Below are 26,155 nucleotides of genomic sequence, written 5' to 3' on the forward strand. Positions count from 1 at the left end.
TACTGGAAGAAGAATTTACAGACAGGTAGTTGCCAATTACCAGCCTGTTCTGCCCTGTGACAACCTGTTTTGGCTGCTCTAATCTGTTTACAGGGTGATGTAATGCTGACTGCCAGCTGGCTCCCTGCTGCCTAACTGCGGGGAGCCAGATGCCAATCAGCATGATTGAGACATTAGCGCAGAAGAGAAGGCACTGCTCTGTTAACACGAGGTCAAAAGAGGCAGGAGAATCTTATACTTCGTCCCTAGGAATTCAATGGGAATCTACTAAGGGTGAGCTGAAAATCCTTTTTTAAGTATAGAATACAATAAAAGTGCACATAACCTTGCAAAGTGAGAACAAGTGGTTTGTAAAAAAAAATAAACAAAAAAGAAACCCACAAGTTTTGTTCAGCTTATTCAGACAAATACATCAGTGATACCAATTAATCAACATGTCAGGATATCGAGGACATGTATGATTAAACAAATAGCAGAATACCCAGGTATAGCTTAGAAATCCCACAATTTCAGCAACCTGTATGAAGTTCAGGCAAAACTGGAGGAGAGCAGGAGGATAAGAACCCAGGGGTGAGGCACACCATGCTCCCCAAACCTCAGAGAATTTATGCGGGCAGTGTTTTTAACTGCTATGTTCTCATATGGTGTGACGGTATTTACCATTTTTTCCATTGGATAAGGGCCAGACGGTTATCTCCTATCTACATCGGTGGAATTATTTTGCATGTGAGGAATAAAGTATCCCGCAAAATGATGCAGGTATGGTAGGGCCAAACAGATTAATCTAAAGCCTAACGAGCAGGCCTCTGGTTCAATAGGAGTTGGTGTTTCATCCTGTAGGATCCTCAACACTTTCTCCCAAACTTATTTAATATAAGAGCACCCCCCTCACCATATGCCAAAAGTCAGCACCAAGTGACACACAACATTGGCACTTATCATGAGGTAGTCACCCATCTTCAGTAGTCATGGGGAATATACAACATTGGGGCAGAAAGTGAAGTTGTGCCTAATTGTTGGAGACAGGTCATGGAGATGCTACTGCCTCCTTCCCAGTCCTCTGCATTCAGGAGTGGGATCTGTGGCTTCCACGTTACCCCTACAGCTGTGTAGAAGCAATTTGTATGCAATGCAGACATACATGTTTTAAGATCTTGAGAATTGAGTACCAAATGTGACATTGGACTATGAATATTGGGGAACTGACTATAAAGAGCACACCACAGTAGTAAATATCTATAGAAAGACAACCTGGGTAATTTATCTTCCTGCATTTGTAAAAATTACTTTATTAGTGTTTCCCAAATAAATGGCAAATTCACACTGCATACTTTCCAAAAAACTTTCTCACCAGTGTTAAAGGTAGATAGAGAAATATTTGGGGGAAGCCCACAGTTTCAGCCCAATTCCTTACTTGCCCACCACACCCGTGTTACCAGTTTGAAAATTTTTGAGAAGTTAATGAGAATACAGTTTCAAGCATTCATGAAACGTCCAAAAGGTTTAAAGGAAATCTGCCAGAGGGATTGTGCTTAGTAACCTTCAGACTGTCAGGTCGGTGCCATCATACTGATTAAAATGATACCTGGGTTGATGAAAGCTGTCTTGTGGTTGTTGTTTAATCTTTGTTACTTTTCAGGTAATGAGATTCTCGTGCTTTGTGGCGGCCTGTGGGATATTTGTTCCCCCCCCATGATAGTATAGAACTAAAGCTTAAATGTATATATACATATTGAGCATGTATCGTGCTACAGCGCCACCATTTTGATGTACGCAAAAAAATATTTGTAACCCCACAATATGTAAAATATGGGGCAGGTCAGTGAGGGATCAGTGACCGGTCATAAGCCATAAAGATGAATACGTAAGCAGAGCACCACATAAAGACCCCCCCCATAGGCCGCCCCGGGGCACGAGAATCTCATCAACTGAAAACTACAAATACAGATTACACAACAACCACAAGACGGATTTCATCAGCCAAGTTATCACTTTAATCAGGATACAGGCTCCATCCTGACACTGACTGTAGGTTACTCTGCACAATCCTGCTGAACAGTTCATTTTAAGTCTAAAAGTGGCAAGCCAGATAAACTCAGGACTCAGAAGAGAGCGGCCTAAGGCAATTTTATTTTTTTGTGTCAGGGCAATTTTTTTTTTTTTTTTTTTATAAAGCTTTTTAGTATTCTCTTTCACATTGCCTTCATTGGAAGACAAGAACCATGGGACACCTCACCACCAGGTTACACCTGGCCGGGCAGCCTACATCCAGCTATTTAGTGTAAAAGCAGTAAAAGGAACAAAATCAAACCCCTCGTCCCAAACAAGGGAGGGTGTTGTGTCCCCCAATGAAGGCTTCAAGAAAGTTTATAGGGAGTACGAAAAATCTATTATTCAATTCAGTCGCTTTATTGGGGGGACACAGGAATCATGGGTGGTCCTAAAGCTGTCTCGGGGTTGGGAAACCTAATACCACTATTGCAGAAAGAAGAAAGGCAATCCCCCAGAGAACTACTTGAGCAACTGTCACTTGTAAGATGTGGACAGAAAGATGAGGACCGAAGAAGTAGTGGCCCTTTAGAACAGAAGCTTAGAGGCTGGTGGAGGCATATTAACCCAGGGTTCCTGTATCCCCCAATGAAGCGACCGAAAAAGATAGATTCTGTTAATGACACAACCTTCTCCTGCATCTTGTGTCTTTGTCGAATGTTCACACTCAATTTATGTCTAAACTTATCCCATATAAATTACATTATTATTCAAGTTAGAAAAAAAATTGGGCACTGATCCGCCTCCTCTGAAATCTCAGCAGTAAAAAAACATTCAAAGAGCGGAGGCAGGTGGAGGGGCTGGGGAAGCACAGAGAGAGGGAGTAGAAGACCTAGGGTACAGTACCGCCCCTGTGCACTGAAAACTAACTAGTAGAAAAATTCAAACTGTGATTAAATATGAACAACAAAGCCGATGTCTTCACCAAATGTATCATTATAATCTGTATTACAGCCATGCATTTTCTGCCGTGCTGACAGATTCTCCTTACGTACAAGTATACCAGATTTTTGGTGAAATTTAGGCTTTTGTTTTGTTTGTCAAAAAACATTATGACAAATTGCAGTTTCTTACCACATGTTGCTCCACTTCAGGACACACAACACTTCTTCCTCCCACTTGGACCTCAATAGGCTTGCTCAATATTCTTCTTGCCAACGCCTCCATGGCTCTTGGGAATGTAGCAGAGAACATGACAGTCTGTCTATCCGGTCTGACGTTGTCTATGATTCTCATAACCTGTCCGAATGCAAAAGGATGTATCATACATGTATTATAATATTCCGTAACATTTTGGGGGATGGGGAGGAGGGGGTCTGACAAATCTAAAGCCTTGCAATACAGGACACCAAAAAAATAAACCAATTTTCAATCCACTGACACATGGGTGGCACGTCATCACTGCAGGAAGAATAAGACCTCCAGAGCGGCAGCACTGGACTGGCTGATATGTACAATTTGAGTTTTTATTATTTTATTGCATTTAGGGCTGTTAGAGATGTTTAAAAGAGGTTGTCCCAAAAACAAAAGTGCATTTTAATCAATAGAATTTGAAATAAGTTCCACAATTGGATGTGTTAAAAATGTTCCTGTGCTGAGATGATCTTATAGATGTTGTCCTGCTATATGTTATTTGAGGTGTATGATCATGCAGAGCTTCTCTAGTTCATGGTTGGTACATGCTAAAGCTCTTGGGTGGGAAAGGAAGCAAAGGTCACTTATGATAAGTGAGTATACAGATGAAACAGCTGCTACTTTCTCAGGTAACACATTTTCCTGCAGGTTTTAACACAGGAGTGAGTATTTCTGTCACACCTCCAACCCCCTGAGTTCATTATAAGTCAAGTCAGTGTCGTAGGAGCTCCAGAGGTTGCGGAGTTGATTTATAATGAGCTCACAAGACTGGTGATGTGGCAGAAACACTTGCTACTGTGATAAAACTGACAGGCATGAAAAAGTGTTACCTTACACAAACAGCTGCAAACCCCTTGCTGTTTTGTCTGTATACTCACATATCGTAATTTACCTCGGCCCCCAACCCCTTGGCCAGGGCCAGTGGTATGCACTAACCATGAACTGGAGAAGCCAAGTATGGTCAGACACAGCAAATAACAGCCCATAGCAGAGGCACATTTACAAAATTCTCAGCCCTGTAATATTTTTTTAAAAAACACATCTAATTGTGACACTTATTCCAAGAACTATTAAAATGTACTTTGTAGGAAAGAATTGGTATCTCAGCATGGATAACTTTACAAAAAACAATTCTCTGCAGTACAACTACAGGCACTTTACAAAAGATACTTTACCTGTGGCTCAAAACCCATATCAAACATTCTGTCTGCTTCATCCAGTACAACGTATGTAGATCGACGCAGGTTTGTTACTCGACCTGTACATCAGACAGTCAGAGAAAAAAAAAAAAAAAAAAGTGGAAACGCGTTAAGAATAAACGTCAAGTAGTTTATAACACTTTCTTTTTAAAATAAAATATTTAAAATGAAAACAAAATACATATGAAACTTCACTTTACTAAGAACACCCAATATGACTATATACTGTAAAAAGGCCCTCTGGTATCTGGTTGGGTCAAGCCTACTCTTGCGTACCATCGCATGGCTAGGAGGACCTGTATATTCAGCCCTCTCCAAGCACACATCTTAAAACTAAGACTGAGGTGGAGCCTGGAGCCACGTCAGGCATTTTATGACAGCGGTCACCTAGGAAAGAACATATTAGAGATTACAGCGCATGTGTGGGAAGCAAAGAGCCCATAGTAAATGCTTCAGTAAACTGGTCCGCTGTTTACCTCGGAGAACAAATCACACAGATCTCAAATGCTACGGACAAAAAAAACACTAAGAAGTGGATAACTATGGTACCCACAAATGTTGGGAAGAAGGAATGTATTTTGGTAAATGTCACCTTACAGACTTTATATATTTAATTTTTTCCGTTACTTAAAATTTTAATGGTTTTTGACATCCAATCTTTGGGACCTTTCATTCTTAATTTTGATGCACGTGTGGCTCAAATCACTGTCTCAAAGTAAAAAGAAGTTTCTAAAACAGTGACACATATCCACCCAAGTGACATGTGAGGTTGAACGCAGCACTGTCACGTAAAGGCCATACTAGTCAAAAGTAAAAATATCACAATGTCCTCTAGTATCTTCAAACACCTTACCATCCTTCCACCGGCTCCGTGCATCTGACAAAGTGCTGAAAAAAACCTACCTTCTGAGAGCAGTCTTGGAATTCCAGTTCTATATTTCTTGCACGGAAATATTTTTTTCCACAGAAGTTAAACAATGTAACAGTTTAGTAAGGGTTTTTTTTTCAGAACACAGTGATAAAAACAGACAAGTTCAGCATGCAAATATCTATATCAAATTTATTACTGTACATTTCTATTAGGCTAAAATATATCTTACACGGGAAGACAAGTGTGTGCAGCCAACCTGCAATATGTGTGATCGAAACAATCCATAGACATCAATGACATCTGACCCATCAATTTATGCACAAAGATAGCGACATGAATCACAAAATCTGTGTCCTCCGTTCCCCACAATCAGCCACTTGGGTTTCACAGCATCTCCCAAGATCATGATGCCTTCACACCCAAGGGACGTGCAGCAAACAGAAGAGGAGATCAAGAACCAGAGCTTCTGCGTTGCCTCTGTGCACGGAGTTTGGTTTCCCATGTTGTTGGTCTGAGGAGTGTGGGATGGTTCCTAGATTCCCCCACCCGCGGTGTTATCTGACAAGAGCGCAATATCAGGTGATGGTGTGAATCTCTCTATGGAACCATTCTGACACTCCACCCCCACTCAACTTCAAAAATTCAAAGGTCACAGTTCACGTACGGACCACGGTTTCCAGGCAAATTCAGCTTCATAGGCATACAAAAGACTTAATGTCTTGAGATAGCGGTCTATACATGCATTGTGAAACCGGCCTTAGAGTGACAGAACACCTCAGGTCCATGAGGTGGAGACCATCCTGTACAGATTTCAGGTGGACAGAGGCAGAAAGAGACCAAAAGGTTCTGCAATCAGGAGAAAGGCAAGCATCAAGGTATTGCAGCAGTTTAACCCCTTCATGACCCAGCCTATTTTGACCTCAATGACCTGTCCATTTTTTGCAATTCTGACCAGTGTCCCTGGAACGCTTCAACGGATCCTAGCGATTCTGAGATTATTTTTTCTTTACATATTGGGCTTCATGTTAGTGGTAAATTTAGGTCGATAATTTTTGCGTTTGAGAAAAAATCAGAAATTCGCAATTTTCAAATTTTGAATTTTTATTTTGCTAAACCAGAGAGTTACTAAATAACATTTCCCAAATGTCTACTTTACATCAGCACAATTTTGGAAACAATTTTTTTTTTTGTTAGGAAATTATAAGGCTTAAAAGTTGACCAGTAATTTCTCATTTTTACAACAAAATTTACAAAACCATTTTTTTTTTTTTAGGGACCACCTCACATTTGAAGTCACTTTGAGGGGTCTATATGGCAGAAAATACCCAAAAGTAACACCATTCTAAAAACTGCACCTCTCAAGATACTCAAAACTACATTCTAGAAGATTATTAACCCTTCAGGTGCTTCACAGGAACTAAAGCAACATGGAAGGATAAAATGGACATTTTAATTTTTCCAACAAAAATTTTCTTTTAGCATCAATTCTTTCATTTTCACATGGGCAACAGGATAAAATGGATCCTAAAATTTGTTGGGCAATTTCTCCCGAGTACACCGATACCTCATATGTGGTCATAAACCACTGTTTGGGCGCATGGCAGGGCTCAGAAGGGAAGGAGCGCCATTTGACTTTTTGATTGGAAAATATGCTGGAATATTTAGTGGTTGCCATGTCGCGTTTTGAGAGACCCTGTGTGCCTAAACATTGGAACTCCCCCACAAGTGACCCCATTTTGGAAACTAGATCCCCCCCCCCCCCCAAGGATCTTATCTAGATGCATAGTGATCACTTTGAACCCCCAGGTGCTTCACAAATTGATCCGTAAAAAAAAAAAAAAAAAAAGTACTTGGTTTTTTCACAAAAATTTTCTTTTAGCCTCAGTTTTTTCATTTTCACATGGGCAACAGGATAAAATTGATTCTAAAATTTGTTGGGAAATTTCTCCTGAGTGCACAGATACCTCATATGTGGTCATAAACCACTGTTTGGGCACAGGGCAGGGCCCGGAAGGAGCGCCATTTGACTTTTTGAATGAAAAATTAGCTCCAATTGTTAGCGGACACCATGTCGCGTTTGGAGAGCCCCTGTGTGCTTAAACAGTGAAAAACCCCCACAAGTGACCCCATTTTGGAAACTAGACCCCCTAAGGAACTTATCTAGATGCATAGTGAGCACTTTGAACCCCCAGGTTCTTCACAGAAGTTTATAACGCAGAGCCGTGAAAATAAAAAATATTTTTTTTCCTAAAAAAATATATTTTTTAGTGTGCAATTTTTTATTTTCACAAGGGTAACAGGATTGGACCCCAAAAGTTGTTGTACAGTTTGTCCCGAGTACGCTGGTACGCCATGTGTGTGTGTGGGGAACCACTGTATGGGCACACATCAGGGCTCGGAAGGGAAGCAGTGACATTTTGAAATGCTGACTTTGAAGGCATGGTCTGCGGACGTCATGTTACATTTGCAGAGCCTCTGATGTGCCTAAACAGTGGAAACCCCCCACATGTGACCTCATTTTGGAAACTAGACCCCCCACGGAACTTACCTAGATGTGTGGTTAGCACCTTGAATCCCCAAGTGCTTCAGAAGTTTATAACGCAGAGACGAGAAAATGAAAAAAAAATTTCCACAAAAATAATTTTTTAGCCCCCAATTTTTTATTTTCCCAAGGGTAACAGGAGAAATTAGTCCCAAAAAGTTGTTGTGCAATTTTTCCTGAGTACACCGATAATGTTTGGGCACATGTCGGGGCTTGGAAAGGAGGGAGCACCATTTGACTTTTTGAACGCAAAATTGGCTGGGATCAATGGTGGCACCATGTCGCGTTTGGAGACCCCCTGATGTGCCTAAACCCCTCAATTCTATCTCCAACCCTAACCCCAACACACCCCTATCAACAACCCTAACCACAACACATCTCTAACCCTAACTCCAACCCCAACCCTAACTCCAACCCCAACCCTAACTCCAACCCCAACCCTAACTCCAACCCCAACCCTAACTCCAACCCCAACCCTAACTCCAACCCCAACCCTAACTCCAACCCCAACCCTAACTCCAACCCCAACCCTAACTCCAACCCCAACCCTAACTCCAACCCCAACCCTAATTCCAACCCTAACCCTAATTCCAACCCTAACCGAAAAATAAAAATAAAAATATTTTCTTTATTTTATTAGTTGTACCTACCTATGGGGGTGATAAACAGGGGGTTTATTTACTTTTTATTTTGATCACTGCGAGAGTGATCAAAAGGAATGAATGGAATCTGCAGCCGCAGATTCGAGCAGGCACACTGCGCATGCGCCCGCCATTTTCCAACATGGCAGCACCCATGACCCGGGACACCGGGAGCGACAGCGGCACTCGGAAGGTATCAGGTGGGGTGATCATCGCTGCTGTCATTCAGTAGGGGGGGCAGATCGCCGGGGGGGGCAGATCGCCGGTGGGGGGGGGGGGGGTCAGATAACTGTCTCCAGCCATGGCTGATTTGTGATATTTCATCAAATTTAATTGATGAAATATTACTATCGCTCTGATTGGTTGTTTCACTTTTAACAGCCAATCAGAGCGATCGTAGCCACGTGGGGGCGAAGCCAAGCCCCCTGTGGTGAAGTACAAAGCCCCCTGTATCTGCGGGTTGGGTGACCTCTCATTGCCCCGGTCACCCGACCCGCAGGGGGGCTTTGAAGTCATGACACAGCATATGCGTCATGGGTCGGATTGGCACCAACTTTCATGACGCATACGCTGTGTCACAGGTCGGGAACAGGTTACCATTCTGGCGGGCATAGCTGGTCCTCCTAAGAGCATAATAACATTGTTTATCTTTAGCCATTCTGTGAAAGAACACAGAGTGATGTAAAGAAATGACTGGTACTTTGGTGCAAGTAATTTTGGATGAAGGTTTTCATCATCACTTTTTCGGCCCAGTTTGTCTCCTGCTTGGTATTATCACTATTTAATATTTTCTTAGAAACCTCTAAGGGTATGTTTCCACGGTCAGGATTCTTTTAGGATTTTCTGCGGATTGGAAACTGTGTACAGCCGCAGAATCCAGATGTTACAACATAGTGGAGGGCATATTATGAAATCCCATCTCCACTATGCATGCACGGCCGCATCCGGCAGCCCTGCGTAGCCGGACATGCGGGGCATCTTTATAGACCGCAGCATGTCCATTTTTGTAGTGGAGACGCTCAGTCTCCGCAAGATAAATTACAGTCTATAAATAGGATGCGGTTGTTGCGCCTGTGTTCAATGAACACAGGCAGAATCACAGCGCATACAAAAGGGGGCAGCGCCTTGGGCAAAGCCGGGTTTTTGCTGCGTTCAAAGCGCTGCACATCTGGACCGTGGACACATACCCTTACAATACTACTGGACCAAGGCTCATTCAGCAATTTCTAAAAAGAGGTTTGCAGCTCTTCTACAGTGTATGTATTAAATGTTCAGAGATGGCAATTTTTTTTTATTTTTAAGTAAAACGCAGTAAAAGGAAGCCCCACTCCAACCGTAGCATTAAACCAACAAAAACCAGATCTCTTTTAATGAAGAGTAAATTACGGCTTCTCTAAATTACTAAAGAGGTTATTCAGGACTTTATTAGTTCTTAGGCCCATAGTCAAAACTTAACAATTGCTAATCACCTGCCTGTTCTATCCAGTGCACATCTCTGCTAGCAGAGAGCGGTCACTGACCATCCTGCCTGCCATGCTGTGGCTTCTGCTGATGTTATTGACTGAGCATTGGGTTCTCTTCTGCTCTGCTCTGTTGACAAGGCGTGACTGCCAATGTCATGCTGATTGACACTGGCATAGCTGCAGGAAACTGGCTATCATTCAGCATGACATCAGCAGTCACGTCGATCGACAGGGCAGCCTGGAAGAGGAAGAGCAGCTCTGCTTAAGTGGAGCAGTGGAATCGCCGGCAGGAACAGTCAGTGACTGCCCCTAAGCCAGCGCCGGATAGAGCAGGCAGGTAGTTGCATCTACCTGCCTGTTTGTTTTTTGGCTCATAGTGAAAAAATAATTTAGTAGTTGATAAGTCCCTTAATTTTGATACTGTACCTAATGAGACTGAACTCCATGAGAGAATGGCTGAATAATCCAGATATTAAAGATGCTGTCCGGTCTAACATGACATGTCTGCAGTCCCTCTGTGTGACTGCAGACTTGCGAATGCTACCAGCACGCACACACATTGCACTGCCAGGATTCGCTGCCTTCCGCCCTGGCAACGTCAGTCAAGCATGTGACATGCATACTCCTGGGAAGAACCAATAGTAGGTGCAGCCTCGGTCAATACACTTGTATAGATGAGGCCATGCCCACTAGACAGGTTGTGCCCAGGAGTATGCATATCGCATACCTGACCTCCGTTTCCGGGGAAGAGAATGGCAAAACCTTGCAGCGCACAGCCCATGCCCTGGGAGGAATCACAAGTCTGCAGTTACATAAGAGGGACTGCAGACTTTTCATTTTTAGACCAGGCAACCCGTTTAAAGATAAGTATTTTCTGTGACCTGACATAGAAAGAAATAGCTCACAAGTCCAAGTGTATGCAATCTGCACCCACCCAGAATGACTGACAGCTGCAGCTTATCCTGAGCAGTGTTAGGCTAGTTTCACACTAGCGTTCTCGGGGGCAGCGCAGGGCTGCCGCTAAGCCCTGCCCCCAGCTGCACCCCCTCCGGTCAGTTCCTCCTCTGATCGCATGACACTGCATGCAATCACCGTACCCTATATTTAGCGTTGGGTACGCTGGTCGTGCGCTGGTCTGCTTTTGCTGGCGCTGCGCCCAGCGCACAAAAGCGCGCTGTGTTGCATTTTTGTGCGCTGGGCGCAGCGTCAAAAGGGCGCAGCGCCAGCAAAATCATACCAGCGAACGGTCAGCGTACCCAACGCTAAATATAGGGTACGGTGATTGCATGCAGTGTCATGCGATCAGAGCAGGAACTGACCGGAGGGGGCGCGGCTGGGGGTGGGGCTTAGCGGCGGCCCTGCGCTACGCCCGAGAACGCTAGTGTGAAACTAGGCTTAGGGACAGTGAGGAGCTGCTAATCAAGTGAGATGAGCGGAGAGGGAGATAATCTTTCATAAAGGGTTATATAGCCATTTTCAAAGTAAGTACACAAGTCTCATCGCTTTGAGCAGGTTAACATATGCAATTTGTATTGTGAATTCTGGTGACAGATTCACTTTAAGAAGGATTTCCCCAGAATGTGCAGCCACTTATTCAGCACATAATTTATTGAGACATTTGATATGCTCTCACCGCAATAAAGTGCAGTCCCCAAAATCGCTATAAGGAGCCGCATTGAAACCACTTATTACAACAATTCAGTGGTGTAGATGCAAGAGAAAATATTTAAATAAACCTTCCCACCTACTTTTTCCCTTTATCTGCACTACTCCCATCTTCATTGTCAGATCTGGCTTCATAGAGCAGAATGGAGGTAGATGGAAAACACGCAGGTGGAAACATGCACTGGAAACAAGGGAATCTGTCAGCAGGTTTTTGCTACCTCATCTGAGAGAAGCCTCATGTAGGCAAAGAGTAGCTGAATCCAACGATGTATCACTTTGATTACTGGGTGCAGCCGTTCTAACACAATTGAGATTTTGGAGTTCACAAGGAAGCAGAATCTAACACCCCTGCCCACACCAGACTCTGTATATACAAGGTCTATAGACAGTGAGCTGCTCATCACAGGAGGAGGCGTGTTGGATCAGGAGGCCCATGCTGCTGTGTCCGAGCAATAAACCACTGGTGATAAATTGATGCAAGCAAACAAGAGCTTGATAAGAGAGACATCACTGAAATCTGTATTTTAACCCCTACAGCACGCTGCCTCCAAATTACTTAGCAAAAACCTGCTGAGATTCCCTTTAAATGTTTTATCCTGCCATGATGCACCGAGCGCCACTCTTTGGTTTGGTCATTCTGTGCTGACAGATTCCCTTTAAGTTAAATTTACTTTCAGAAGAAGGCAAGCAAAGGGAGCAGTTTATAGAAAAAAAATAAAATCGGCTTGCAGTAGTTTATTTTTATTCGGGATCCTAAAGAAATTGCGTATGTTACCTAATGTCTTCGGTTTCAGTAAGTGACCTGGACTGTATAACTTCTCACAAATTTCAGGTTGTGCACTTGAAAGTGTAAAGTGGGGGGAATAACTGCTGAGAACTAGAAATGTATTGTGCGTGAGCTGGCGGTGTAACATTGGCTGAAAAGAGCTAGGTAAGAGGTTGCACTCATTTACTGACAACCTGACTACTCATTTTCCTCTAGTAAGCCTAATGATTTTCAGCTGCAGAACCAGACACTGAGGCATTTGCAGCAATAACGTCATGTTCACATGATGATATGTCTGCAACTTTCCCATTTGTAGGTACAGAACAGATTTTTTTATTATCACAAAAATTCTGCAACAAATCAGTCACATGTGTGAAATATTACGGTTCCAGTAGGTTTCTGACATGGGACCTATTATCCTCAAAAAAGTAAAGAGACGTAACCTAGCGTGGAAGCATCCCATAAAATTGGTGACATGAGCCAAGGACCAGGACAATCTGACAAATTGGAATCATCCCCCTACAGTTTGTCATCAATGACAACTGCCGTAACACTAGTAATTTTACAAATTACGTCTGAAAACGGTTTACTGGGAATACAGCGCTAAAACTCTAGGATTAGGTGAGCCCCAGTGCCAGTGTAAATGAGGTGGGCACTGCGGCTACATCTCCATGCTCATTCGGAAAGATTTTGGACCGGACATCAATGTTATAGCCCCATATACTTTTAATCAGAGTTGTAATCAGAGCAAATAAATACATTTGTGAAATGGTAATAAAATAGAAAACCTCTCACAAAAAAAAAAAAAAAAAAAAAAGAATGACTCACCATTGTTTGCACCTAACATGTCAATCATACGACCAGGCGTACAGACTATTATCTCTGCTCCTCGCTTAAGTTCAGCAATCTGGAACAGAGGAAAGCGTAGTAAGGCATTACTGAAAGTACAATGAAGTGGTCTACCAAGAAGCCACATGGAAAACCGCATTAGCCAACTTTGAGGCTGCTTTTAAAATATTGGTAATAGATGTAACCACCAATGTAAAGCTTCTCTTACTATAACATCTGTTGCAACATTAAGTGTACGCAAGGAATGACATTGTTTCTGGTCAATATATGACTTTTATTCAGCATACATCACTGTTTCTCCTCCCCTGCAGGAGCCATTTATGTGTCAGCTTTCTCTAAGCTACTGGGTGGACACTAGCTGCTATGTCATCCTGATCCCAATCTCTTACATACACAGGAATCACCATTATACAACAGTAATGAACAGGGTGAGAAGAAATGTACTAAAATGGTCTTTTTTGTACCTGCGCTTTATTCACTCACTCAAGCATTTTCCTCCTAACCTCCTCTTTCCACATATTTTATGAGCAGCAGCTGTAATCTGAACCCTCAGTAAGACTTCACTATTGGTGTGAATGATCAGTACAGGAAGCAATGAAGAGGAAAAAAGGCTACTAAGTAAAGAAACAGGATTTTTAGCTGCTTACCGTAAAATCTGTTTCTCTGAGCCTTCATTGGGGGACACAGGAACCATGGGTGTATGCTGCTGCCACTAGGAGGCTGACACTATGAAGAAAAAAAGTTAGCTCCTCCTCCGCAGTGTACACCCCACCAAAAGGAAGTAGGATGTTCAGTTAGTGAAAAAGCAGCAGGAGAAGCAATCTGTAAACGAGATAAAAACCACAGAAACACAAATCCATACTGTAACAATATTATACAGTAAACGGAGCTGTTCAACTTGGGAGGGTGCCGTGTCCCCCAATGAAGGCTCAAAGAAACAGATTTTACGGTAAGCAACTAAAAATCCTGTTTTCTCTATCGCTTCATTGGGGGACACAGGAACCATGGGACGTCCCAAAGCAGTCATCAAGGGGAGGGAACAGCAAATAACTCCATCAGGATGAGGAAGTCACCCTCGTCACCTGCAAGGTCACCTGCGAGGTCTTTTTCACCCCGATCGTCACTTGCCGAAGCTAGGCATGGACTTTGAAAACCTTATGGACCTGTGGAGGACATTATCGCACTGCAGAGGTGCCAGACGAAGGCACAAAGCGTACCGCCAGGAGGACACACACTGCCAGGGCAGAGTGCATCGTACTCAAAAGAACGCAGTCCTTCCTTAGCCGGCAACCCTACTAATGCCGACCAGATTCCGCGAACAGAACTCTAACCTGAAGGCCAGAGGACCTCTACACTTCAAGCCTGAGCTTGAGAAGTACCGTTGCTGAGGCCAAGAAGCCTGATGAAAGGGCGTCATGAAGGAAAAGTCCGAGGGACAAAAGAAAGGGAATTCAGAATGATGGACAGTGGACCCTTGATCCACAGGAAGTGCACCAGAGCTGCTACAGGCTCTGTAAGACCCCTGGAATGGATGAGAGTCTGAAAGGGAAATATACCAACTGAAAAGGAAAATGAACCCGTTAGTTGCAAAGGCAGACATCGCCAAAGCCCTGAAGAAACCAAGACCTGGATAAGAACTTAATGGAACAAGGAAAAAATCATGCGATTCACAGAAGGTAAATGTTGAATGAAGAAAATTTCTTCCTGACAAAAACAAGGATGGACTCAATCCTAGATCCCCAAATGTCATGCTGAGGAAAAAGCACTGAAGAACGACGAGGCTTAGCCTGAGGAAGGGGAGCGCTTGACCTTCCGGTGAGCTCCTTAACAATTTGGCCTATTGGAGCCACACGGAAAGAACGGAAAGCTGGTGAGGGACCTCTTTGGGGATAATTTCGCTCGTGAAACCGAAAACCAAATGGACCCTTAGATGGGAACGATTAGGCGAAAAACTGTCTCCATGCAAGAAAAATTTTTGGACAGTCAAATGTTCCGACCGGCCTCCAGAAAGAATGCTCTGAGCAAACTAGACCACGCGTCTATAGAACTTTGCAACAAGAGTGGGGGCTAAGGCAGGACACGCTATGGCGGCGGGTGCTTTCAAGGTTGACCCTGCTAACTACTGTGTGAATTCGACATTTGTATCCCTGAGGGATGCACGTCTGGGCGAGGAAGGACAGTAGTTGTGGAGAACTTGGAACCGGAGGGTTCGTAGTCGCAGAAGTAGTCTAATTTGTGAAGCGCTCAGGAGACAAAAAGATATACGGAGGCGCCCTCTTGTTTGGAAACGGCTGAAGCCCGTTCTATGAGAAAACGACAAGACCTGAGAGCAGGCCCTGAGAACCTGCTAAAGAACCGAACACTGAAAACGTACTGAATGGAACCTGGGGATAACCTGGATCTCATCGCTGCAATGTAGGCACAGGTTGCCTATGAAGAGACAACTGATTGCTCGATTAAGCAGGTAGACTGAAGACTACTGGATGACTTTTCAGATCGATCAGACTGAGATCAAGAGGAAGATAAACCCAGCATACAGGGATGAGGGTGAATATGGGAAAAAATAGTCCAGCTGGATTTACAAAAAGTGAATAGTAGAGCAAGGAAAGTCCATGGCAAAACATGGAGTATGTCAACTGCAAAGAAAGTTGGCTCTAGGTAGATCAAATAGACCCCAGAAAGACAGCTAGGCTGATGAAAGGGAGGTCAATCCTTATGACGACGTAAACGACCGAATCCATCCTGGACACTCTGGAGCAGGGAGGGGATTGCAGTGTGTAGATCCGCATGCCTACGTCTAAGACAACACGCGCCCAAAGATCACAGTGAAAAATAGCATTCTAGCTGAAATAAGAAACGTGTTATCACCAGACTCATCCTTAGATCCAAGACTGGAGCAGCTTTCTACCCTGGTCGATACTCGCGCAGAGTGAGATCCCCACTCCTGTCTGAGGTGGGATACCTGTCCCAGTCACGGTCAGAAGTCACATCTGTGAGCTGCTGGAGGCTTTATCCGGTGTCTGTAAGAAAGAATAGGTAAGTTCCGACAAATAAGGAGCTTAGGCATTGTGGTAGCTTGAAGGCTCTTAGGCCATACTAGAACTTATAAACTACTATTAGCCAAACATTAATGATAGGCGTAACACACCGGGCAGTAAAGATAGCCTGCGGACGGTACTGTAAACTGATCAGAAGGTGGTACAAAAAACTCTTGTGGAGCAACTCACACTTAGGGTCCAGATCATGCCACAGTAACCTCGACCATCCATACCTGACACGAGAGTGTCTGACCTACCTGAAGGTGGAGTATCCAGTTATGTTGCTACTGAGGTCCGCTCTGCGGTACAGAGATCCCCTCCGTTTGGACATGGTAGCTTTTTACGTTTAACTGTTAACAAACCACAGATGTTATTGGCTATGAAATATGCAGCTGAAAGAGGTCATAGACTCACATGAAAGAGGCTTGAAATCGCAGTTGCAGCCCGCCAGAGGTAATAAATGCCGACACCTCACCTTGAGTGGTGATTAGACGGGAGCTAGGCAAAGGCTGCAAAGGACCCTGAGGAACGTGAGAGACGGTGCTCCTGACTCATCTGACAATGGGACAGTAGAACCGGGCCGATGTAGTCGATGGACTTCTGGTACGTTTGAGTTACCGGAAAGATGGCGTGTATTGACTAAACCTGTCTGGTAGAGTACTATCCAAGTGCTCGATAAGGGATAGAATACTGCTGCAATAGGACGCGAGGAACCTGAATACGAGGGAGTCTGACTCACCTGAATACGGTACTGAACACCAGTACCACTGAAGCAGTCAACCCCAGACACGTCTCCACAGTAATACGGCCATTTCAACCACTGTACCTGGTAGGTGGTGCGTTTGAAGCCTGGATAGCGGATATAGTATAGCTGCAATCGACTAAGTATCCTGTGAACAAATCAGCGTGGAGAGAACCCGGAGAAGGATATAGGAGACAGCCGTTTGTGTTGCGGTGCGGTCTAGGCCTGGATACCTGACGACATTAGGCAGAATAACGGCTTCTGTGTTGCGGTCTAGGTCTGCATACCTGACGGCATTAGGCAGAATAACGGCTTCATGTGCAGTAAGCCGTACCCTGAAGTTTGTATTAAAGTAGATTCTGACCTGTCAATTCTCTTGACAGTAGAACAGTAGGTCTGGGATGCGAAAGAGACTAAACTATACTCTGTTGTGTGCCAGGGTTGCAACTCCTGGACCTGCGAGTTGTGGATAGCTTCCTTATCCACTGAGCCACAGCAGACAATTGCCAGGTAACACGGACTTCTATCCAGCTTGAAGTCCGGCCAAAACACTGCAGAAGTGAAGAGATAGAAGCAGCTCATTATTCTGCTTAGGGCAGTGTGAAGCCAGCGTCAGGAGGGGGCTGCAGAAAAAGGAAGGGCGAGTGCCTGTGAGCTATGGAAGCAGCTGCTATGCCAGGGCTCCAGCATCAATATGTGTGAGGCAATGATCGAGTCTTGCTCTACTGAAAATTAAGGCACATATCTGCAATTGCGATGGAACTTTCTACCAAACGCCATGCGGCAATTACAGAAGACAGCAGCATGGCTCTACATGGCTCTGTGTGCTATGACACCAGACATACTGATACACTAGAGACAGTGCAGCAGATTATTATTATGCCAGTGAATCACGTCAGTGACTGTATGGCTCTAGAGTACTGTAAAGTCGGTGACTGCCCGACTCCAGAGTATCATTACGTCAGAGACCGTACAGCTCCAGAAAACCCATTACGTTAGTGACTGTACGGCTCCAGAAAACCGTTACGTCCGGGACTGTACGGCTACAGGGTGCTATTCCGGTAAAGACTGTCCCTATACCCCTATCGATTGTACGGTACGACTATAGCGCATATCACATGAGACACACTAGCAAAGATGAATTCTCTGCTCCTTCACTGGACCCGCGGAAAGTGTGGCCCTGCTTAGTTTTACTATGAGGGGCTTATACTCCGCAACGTACCTGATTGGGCTGAGCGAAGATAGGCAGGAAAGAGCTGGTCCTGCCAGGTGAAGGCACTAACCGGGTCCCACGCTGGGTGAATGCGACCGCTGGGAGGATGCCAAGGAAGACGCTTCTCTCCGCAATAGAATGAGCGCGCTGTGAAAAACACCGCTCTGCACAGCCCGCATGGGGACGGAGCTAAACGTCAGCTCTGGGTGCAGGAAGATGGTGATGGCTACTATCTCTGCACCGCATGTGAGGCCGGGTAGAGAGGGCGTAGCTTGCGCCGGGGAAGTGAGGGGAGACAGGCGGGAAAAAAGCCTGCCCGAATACAGAGAAGACAGGGGGGCGGAACTACCGAGAACTAGGCCGCAATGAAGCCGGGGCCTAGATTAGTCCCAGGAAACCACCGACGGAGTGGGGGCGGTGCGGAGGCCCGGAAAACGCTGGCGCTTTAATCCGGATCCTATCAGATGCGGGGGAAAAATGGTGGGGCGTGGGCACCGCGCTGAGGAGAGCAGGCTGCTGCCCACCGTCGCCTATTCTGAGGGAAGGCACTAACTGAGGAAAGCCTGAAGAGCACAGCGCCCGGCGAAAGGTGGATGAATGATCCGCCGACCCTCAGGTGGGAAGTGAGCTTCCCACAAGTGCGGCAGGAGAGCGGCCAGGGGAAAGGGAGGTCCAGGCCCGAATATAAGTCGGGGCCTAAATTACCAGTGACCATCTACACCTGACAAGGGGTCTCCTCTTCGTTACCTATCTTCTTAAGGTGAAGTCGTCTGACGGTTGCAGGACGTCACGTCTCCTCCAACTAACAGGCTCTGGTGGGCAAGTAGGTGGGACACGGTGGGCCAGGACTGGGTCTGGAACACCTAAGCACGCTTCTGTGCTAGGGGATGGGGTCCTGTCGTCCAGACATACGATACGGGTTGGCAGTACACGCCGTACTCAGTCTCTGTGTGGGAGTACAGTAGTGACCATTCACACTGTATCCCTCCGGAAAACCTGAAAAGAAACGACGCACGTTGAGGTAGATAAGGGTCTAGTGAAAGACCCGTGTCCACCTCCTACTGACACTAAGCTAAACTGAACATCCTACTTCCTGTCGGTGGGGTGTACACTGCGGAGGAGGAGCTAACTTTTTTTTCTGCATAATGTTAGCCTCCTAGTGGCGGCAGCATACACCCATGGTTCCTGTGTCCTCCAATGAAGCGGTAGAGAAAAGGCATTTTTCTATGATTTATGTTAAGCTTGTTAAAACATTATCTCTTTAACCATAGACTTGTTGATCTTAATACACACTCTGCAGAAACATGTTTTCTCATACCTGTTCACTGATGCCTGTTCCGCCATATACACAGACTACTCGCAGTCCAAGTGTCTTGGAGAACTTCTTGCACTCTTTGGTTATTTGTAAAGCCAGCTCCCTAGTAGGTGTCATTATGACCGCTAAAAAGCAAGAGGTGATATAATCCATATTTAGACATAGCATTTTACGCACACAATATAATGTACTGACTTCTATCTAACAAGCACAATGATAAAAAAAAAAAAAAGTACTAATGGAACAAAAGGATTTTTATTTGAAACGTCTTCTACCATCATAGCTCAGGGCTGCTCAGATTATATCTGAGAAGCCTATAGGCACAGAGTGCAGATCCCATTCTGCCATGCAGGTTTTTAAAATGTGTCTGCTTTTACAAAGTTAGACCTTATTCACACTTCACTATTTTGGGCAGCAACCCACCCCTTGTTTCGGCTAAGTACAAATGCAGAATACTGAACTACATACACAAGTGTGAATGAGGCCTGAAGCAGAACATTATGGGTCACTACTGACAGCCAGCACAATTTGCACACCTCTCGTTGTTCCTCCTCGAATGTCCTCTTATTCCCCCAGCACTGTACATTTTCTCTTCAGCAGACCCCCTATGACCACAAGGCAGCTTATTGGCACGGATATATAAAATATAAAACAATATAATGTAATAAGACAAAAAGAAGAAATGTATCAATGGTGTTGGGACATGCAATATGTGACGAGCACACTGCCGTGATCAGAATTTAAAGGCCACAGTTCAGATATCTGGATCTTCAAAAAACTCAACATCTAAACTTTCAAAAAAAAAAACAGGATTTTTAAGTTGCTTACCGTAAAATCTGTTTCTCGGAGCCTTCATTGGGGGACACAGAGACCATGGGTGTATGCTGCTGCCACTAGGAGGCTGACACTATGCACAAAAAAGGTTAGCTCCTCCTCCGCAGTGTACACCCCACCGACCGGCAGGGAATTCCTCAGTTAGTGAGAAAGCAGTAGGAGAAGCAACAGAATAGATTGAAAAACAGAACAGACAACTCAACTGTAAATAACCAACAAACATAAGGACAGGAGTTGTAGAACTTGGGAGGGTGCTGTGTCCCCCAATGAAGGCTCCGAGAAACAGATTTTACGGTAAGCAACTTAAAAATCCTGTTTTCTCGTTCGCCTTATTGGGGGACACAGAGACCATGGGACGTCCCAAAGCAGTCCCTGGGGTGGGAAACAAACTTCCATCAGGCCAGCGGACTTACCACCGCCGCCTGCAGAATCCTTCTACCTAGGCTGGCGTCCGCCGAAGCGTAGGTGTGGACTCTGCAGCATTTCACAAACGTGTGAACCGATGAGCAGGATGCAGCTTTGCAAAGCTGCAGCACAGAAGCTCTGTGGCGTACCGCCCAGGAGGCACCCACTGCCCGAGTAGAGTGGGCCCTGATCCCGGAGGGGCTCCGCGACGCTTAACTCGGTAGGCTTCCAAAATTGCCGATTTGATCCAGCGAGCAACAGTGGCCTTTGACGCCGGGAGACCTTTCCGCGCCCCGTCTGGAATAATGAAAAGCGACTGTCTTTCGGAAGGGAGTCGTCCTAGACAGATAGACCCTTATCGCCCTAACCAGATCCAGCTTGTTGAAGGACCGCTCTCGGGAATGAGCGGGACTCGGACAGAAGGACGGCAGAACGATCTCCTCCTTGAGGTGAAACGAAGACACCACCTTCGGATGGAAAGAGGGCGGAGGCTGTAGAACCACCTTATCATGGTGAAGTACCAGGAAGGGAGATTGGCAAGAAAGAGCTGCCAATTCCGACACGCGCCGGACGGAAGTGATGGCCACCAGAAAGGCTACCTTCCAAGAAAGGAGAGAAAGGGAAATATCTCAGATAGGTTCAAAGGGAGGACCTTGCAGAACCCCTAGAACCAGATTAAGGTCCCATGGATCCACGGGCGCCCGGTACGGCGGAACCGTGTGAGCCACGCCCTGAAGAAAGGTCTTGACCTGAGGACAGGAAGCCAACGTCTTTTGAAACAAAATGGACAGTGCCGAAACCTGACCTTTCAAGGAACTGAGGGCAAGCCCCGCATCCAGTCCTGCCTGAAGAAACGCTAGGATTGAAGGGAGCGAAAAAGACATGGGCGCGAAGCCATAGGACTCACACCAAGTGAAATAGGCCTTCCAAGTACGGTAGTAGATCTTGGAAGAAGATGGCTTTCTGGCTCGGATCATGGCCTGAATTACTTGGTTGGAAAATCCTGCTTGTTTCAAAACCTCGGTCTCAACAGCAACACCGTTAAAATGAGCGGCCGAGAATTGGGGTGGCAAATCGGAACTTGAGACAGCAGATCTGTTCTGTCTGGAAGCTTCCAGGGGGCGTCCGCGAGAAGGTTGACAATGTCCGCAAACCAAGACCTTCTGGGCCAATTCGGGGCAAGGAGAATGACTGGAATTCCTTCTGCCTTGATCTTCTTCAACAGCTTGGGCAGAAGAGGCAGGGGAGGGAACAGGTAGGGGAGTTCGAACTGCGACCAAGGAACGGCCAGAGTGTCGGCGCCCACTGCCAGAGTGTCTCGAGACCTGGAAACAAACTGTGGGACTTTCCTGTTGAGGCGAGACGCCAGGAGGTCTACGTCCGGGGTGCCCCACCGACGGAAGAGCAGAAGAAACACCTCCGGATGTAGGGACCACTCCCCCGCCACGAGGCCCTCCCGGCTGAGAAAATCGGCGGCCCAGTTGTCTACGCCGGGAATGTGTACCGCGGAGATTGTCGGAATGGAGATCTCCGCCCAAAGAAGAATCTTGGACACCTCCGCCAGAGCTGAGACACTCTGTGTCCCCCCTTGGCGGTTGACATACGCCACCACTGTGGCATTGTCTGTCTGAATCCGGACAGGCAGTCCCTTGAGGAGTTTCTCCCAGTGAACGAGAGCCAGGTGGATCGCTCGAATCTCTAGGACGTTGATCGGCAGAGCTGAATCCCGATCCGACCATCGGCCCTGAACCGTGTGGTTACGGAACACTGCCCCCCAGCCGAGGAGACTGGCATCTGCTGTTACTATCTGCCAGTGAATGGGAAGAAAGGAACGACCCGATAGAATGAGAGGCGACGTCAACCACCAGTTGAGGGACCGCTTGATCCGGTATGAAAGATGAACAGGGCAATCCAGGGACAGAGGCGATCTGTTCCACCTCGACAGAATGGCCTGCAGGAGAGGTCTGGCGTGAAATTGGACAAAGGGAACTGCCTCTATCGCCGCCACCATCTTTCCCAGGACCCTCATGGCTTTACGGAGGGACGGGAGTCGTGTGATCTGCAGCGATCGTACTTCCTGCTGCAGGGAGAGAATCTTCTCTTGTGGGAGAAAGACCCTTGACCGACGAGTGTCGAACCGTAGGCCGCCTAGAAAGACCAGAGGTTGGGTAGGAATCAGAGAGGACTTTTTCCTGTTGATGATCCACCCGAAATTGGAAAGAGTGTCCAGGACGATTGACAAACTTTGGTGAGCCTGTTGAAATGAGGGAGCTTTGATCAGAATATCGTCGAGGTACGGGAAAAGAACGAGACCTCTGACCTTCAATGAAGCCAACAACGCAGCCATGATCTTAGTGAAGACTCTGGGAGCGGTGGCAAGACCGAAGGGCAGTGCGACGAACTGGTAGTGGTGCTGCCGAATCGTGAGACGCAGTAACTTCTGATGTCCGGAGAAAATTGGAACATGTAAATAGACATCTTGGATGTCTATTGAGCACATGAATTCCTGCTCCTCCATGGAAGCGATGACCGAGCGAAGCGACTCCATGCGGAAGTGGCGAAGGCGGACCCTCTTGTTGAGCGGCTTGAGAACCAAGATGGGTCGAGCTGCGCCGTTTTTTTTCTTTTTTTTTTCGGCACTACAAACAGGTTCGAATAGAACCTTGTGAAGCGCTCCGATTCGGGAAAGGGCACAATCACCCCGGAACTGAGGAGAGAGGCGATAGCCGTAGAGAACCCCGAGATCAAGGCTGGATCTTTTGGAGGCTGGGATTCGAAGAAACGAGCCCGTGGAAGAGAGACGAACTCTATCTTGTATCCTGAGGATACGACCTCCCTGACCCAAGCTTCCTCTACGGAGGCCAGCCAAACGTCCCTGAAGGAAGCCGATCTCCCAATTGGAAGGACCCCTCGAGTGCCCGACGATAGTCATGCTGAAGTAGACCGTCCAGATCTAGATCTGGACGGTCTGCCCTGGGAAGAGTGGGATCACCAGGAAGGAGTGGGTCTGAAGGAAACTTTCTATCCTGGAGAGCCTGCGGTCTCTGTTGGCTGGAGTTGTCTGCCGTATTGAAACGGCGGAAAGCCCGAAAGGGTCGAAACTGACGCCTTAGTGGAGGACTGCGAGGCTTGGACTGAGGGAGGAGTGAACTCGTGCCTCCAGAGGCGTCCTTAATAATCTGGTCCGATTGGGACCCAAAGAGGCGCACCCCCTGAAAAGGCAGGTTAGTGAGGGACTTTTTAGAAGACAAGTCCGCTTGCCAGGCCTTTAGCCAAATTGTACGTCGAATTGCAACTACGTTGCTTGACGCCTGAACTGCGCAGGATGCGGCATCCAAGGAAGCGGAAAGAAGATAGACCCCCGCATGGAAGATCTGATTGGCGAGATCGGCCAAACGCTCCGGTTGCGCTTTATCCAAGATGCCCTGACGAAGGTAGTCTGCCCACGTGGCTATGGCCTTTGCTGCCCAGGAAGAAGCCAAGCTTGGACATACCGCCGCTGAAGCCGCTTCGAAGGGATTCTATAATCCTGTCATTAGAATCCTTTAGGGACGCCACACCTGAAAGCGGGAGAACCGTATTATTGGAAAGCCTGGACACGGGCGGATCCACCGAGGGAGAAGCAGACCAGTTGTCCGTGAGCTCCTTAGCGAATGGATAGAGTACGCCGAGACGCTTTCCTCTTTGAAAGCGTCTGGTCGGATCCTCTCTTTCCCTGGTAAAAATCTTTCCAAACTCGGAATGGAAAGGAAATACCCTGGAGGGAGTTTCTGCCCGTCTGAACGAAACCTCCTGATCTGAGGATTTCGCAGGGGAGTCAGCAATATCGAAGGTATGATGGATCGCTGCAATGAGGTTCTGCACTGTGAACTTCATGTTTGCATCCTGGTCTGAATCCAGCTCTAAAATCCCCTCAGATGACCTGTCCGAAAGCGCTTCACCTGACTCGGGAGAGGAGGCCCGAGTGGGAGGCTGCTGAGAAGGGCTATGCGGTGAGATGGGGCGAGGAGAGGATTCCGGCTGGGTCTTTTGCGACTAACGCTGGCTGACTCAGATGGAATAACTTGGGACCTGCTTGGCCCTGCCAAAGAGTCCAGGGGCAACGTATCCAGAACGGTCACCAGGGACTGAGACACCTTGGTGAGGTCTGCCACTGATTGAGATAGAGAGGAGGCCCAGCCAGGCGTGGGGGGGTTCACCCTCACCTGGGGCAGTAGATGGCCCCTGGACGGCATCAGGCTGAAGTTAGACATAGTGAAAAGCTGAGGTAGTGCCGGAAGGTTGGGGGACAGAGGGCGCCTGCCTGAGAAAGAGCGCGCGTCCAGGAGAGGGAGGGCGGAGCACACCACAGGGTTAAAACTCTCTGCCCTCTGGCCTATAGCAGGCTGGGCAGGTGAAGGACAGGCGGTGGGAGGGCCTGGGAAGAGCGGGAGAGAAGCCCGCTTAGAAGAAAGGGGCGGGGGGCGTGGCCGCGACGCTGCGGTAGGCCCGAACTAAAGCCGGGGCCTAAATTAGTTGCGGCGGCCGCCTGTCAGCAGGGGGTCGGCGCGGAGGTCGGAAAAAGGACGCCGACGCCGCCGGAAGCCGCGTCCAAGGGAAGAAGGAGAGGAAGAGGCCCTGTACTCCCTGTCCCCAGAAAGGGGGGAGGGAAGGGGGGAACGCGGGGGCCAGCAATATGGAGCATGGTGTGCCTATGGGCGTAGGGCGACTGCGAGCGACCGCAGCGCCCGCTCCCTGTGCCATTGAAGAGGCGCACCCCCTGTCCGTCGGGAATGGGCAGCCAGGTAAATAAAAATAAAAAATCCATACTCACCCATCCCCGATCCGTTACCTGGGACTGAAGAACTCCTGCGTCTCATCCAACCGACAGGCTCTGGTAGGCGAGTGGGAGGGAGACTGGCGACAAGGACCCCTGGAGTCGCTGGCACGTCTTGGTGTCGGCGTCCGTCTGGCTGGTCCTGCCGCGGAGAACTGCAAGGATACGGGGTGGCAGTACACGCCGTACTCGCAGACTCCATGTGGGAGTACAGATGTGACTTTTCACTCTGTATCCCTCCGTAGAACCTGTAAAGGAACGACGCACGACGAGGTAGATATGGGTCTAATGAAAGACCCGTGTCCACCTCCTACTGACACTAAGCTAAACTGAGGAATTCCCTGCCGGTCGGTGGGGTGTACACTGTGGAGGAGGAGCTAACCTTTTTTGTACATAGTGTCAGCCTCCTAGTTGCAGCAGCATACACCCATGGTCTCAGTGTCCCCCAATAAGGCGAACGAGAAAATCAATTTCTTGGTGTAAAAAAAGTACAGTGATCATTTAAAGTCTGGGAGCAAACCTAAGTAACTTGGTTTGTGTAGTGTAGGAGGAAGCCATCTCTACATCCTCCAACCCTGTAGAGCTTTCCAGAAACACCAACCTTTTAGATTAT

General features: G+C 46.9%; 1 protein-coding gene across 2 annotated transcripts in view; it reads right to left on the minus strand.

The window, feature by feature from the left end:
* DDX46 (DEAD-box helicase 46) overlaps nucleotides 1-26,155 on the minus strand; it is a 209,972-nt gene that overhangs the window by 79,954 nt on the left and 103,863 nt on the right. Inside the window, exons 11-14 of one of the 2 annotated variants that reach the window (XM_073573808.1) lie at nucleotides 19,491-19,612; nucleotides 13,159-13,237; nucleotides 4,359-4,441; nucleotides 3,124-3,288 (exon numbers count right to left, since the gene is read on the minus strand). In XM_073573808.1, the coding sequence (XP_073429909.1) occupies nucleotides 3,124-3,288; nucleotides 4,359-4,441; nucleotides 13,159-13,237; nucleotides 19,491-19,612 (449 nt within the window). The remainder of the gene's footprint in view (nucleotides 1-3,123; nucleotides 3,289-4,358; nucleotides 4,442-13,158; nucleotides 13,238-19,490; nucleotides 19,613-26,155) is intronic. The other variant, XM_073573810.1, reaches the window with a different exon arrangement.

Source organism: Dendrobates tinctorius, unplaced genomic scaffold, assembly GCF_039654945.1.
Source record: "Dendrobates tinctorius isolate UK_male_01 unplaced genomic scaffold, ASM3965494v1 ptg000036l, whole genome shotgun sequence".
NCBI classification, from domain to species: Eukaryota; Metazoa; Chordata; class Amphibia; order Anura; family Dendrobatidae; genus Dendrobates; species Dendrobates tinctorius.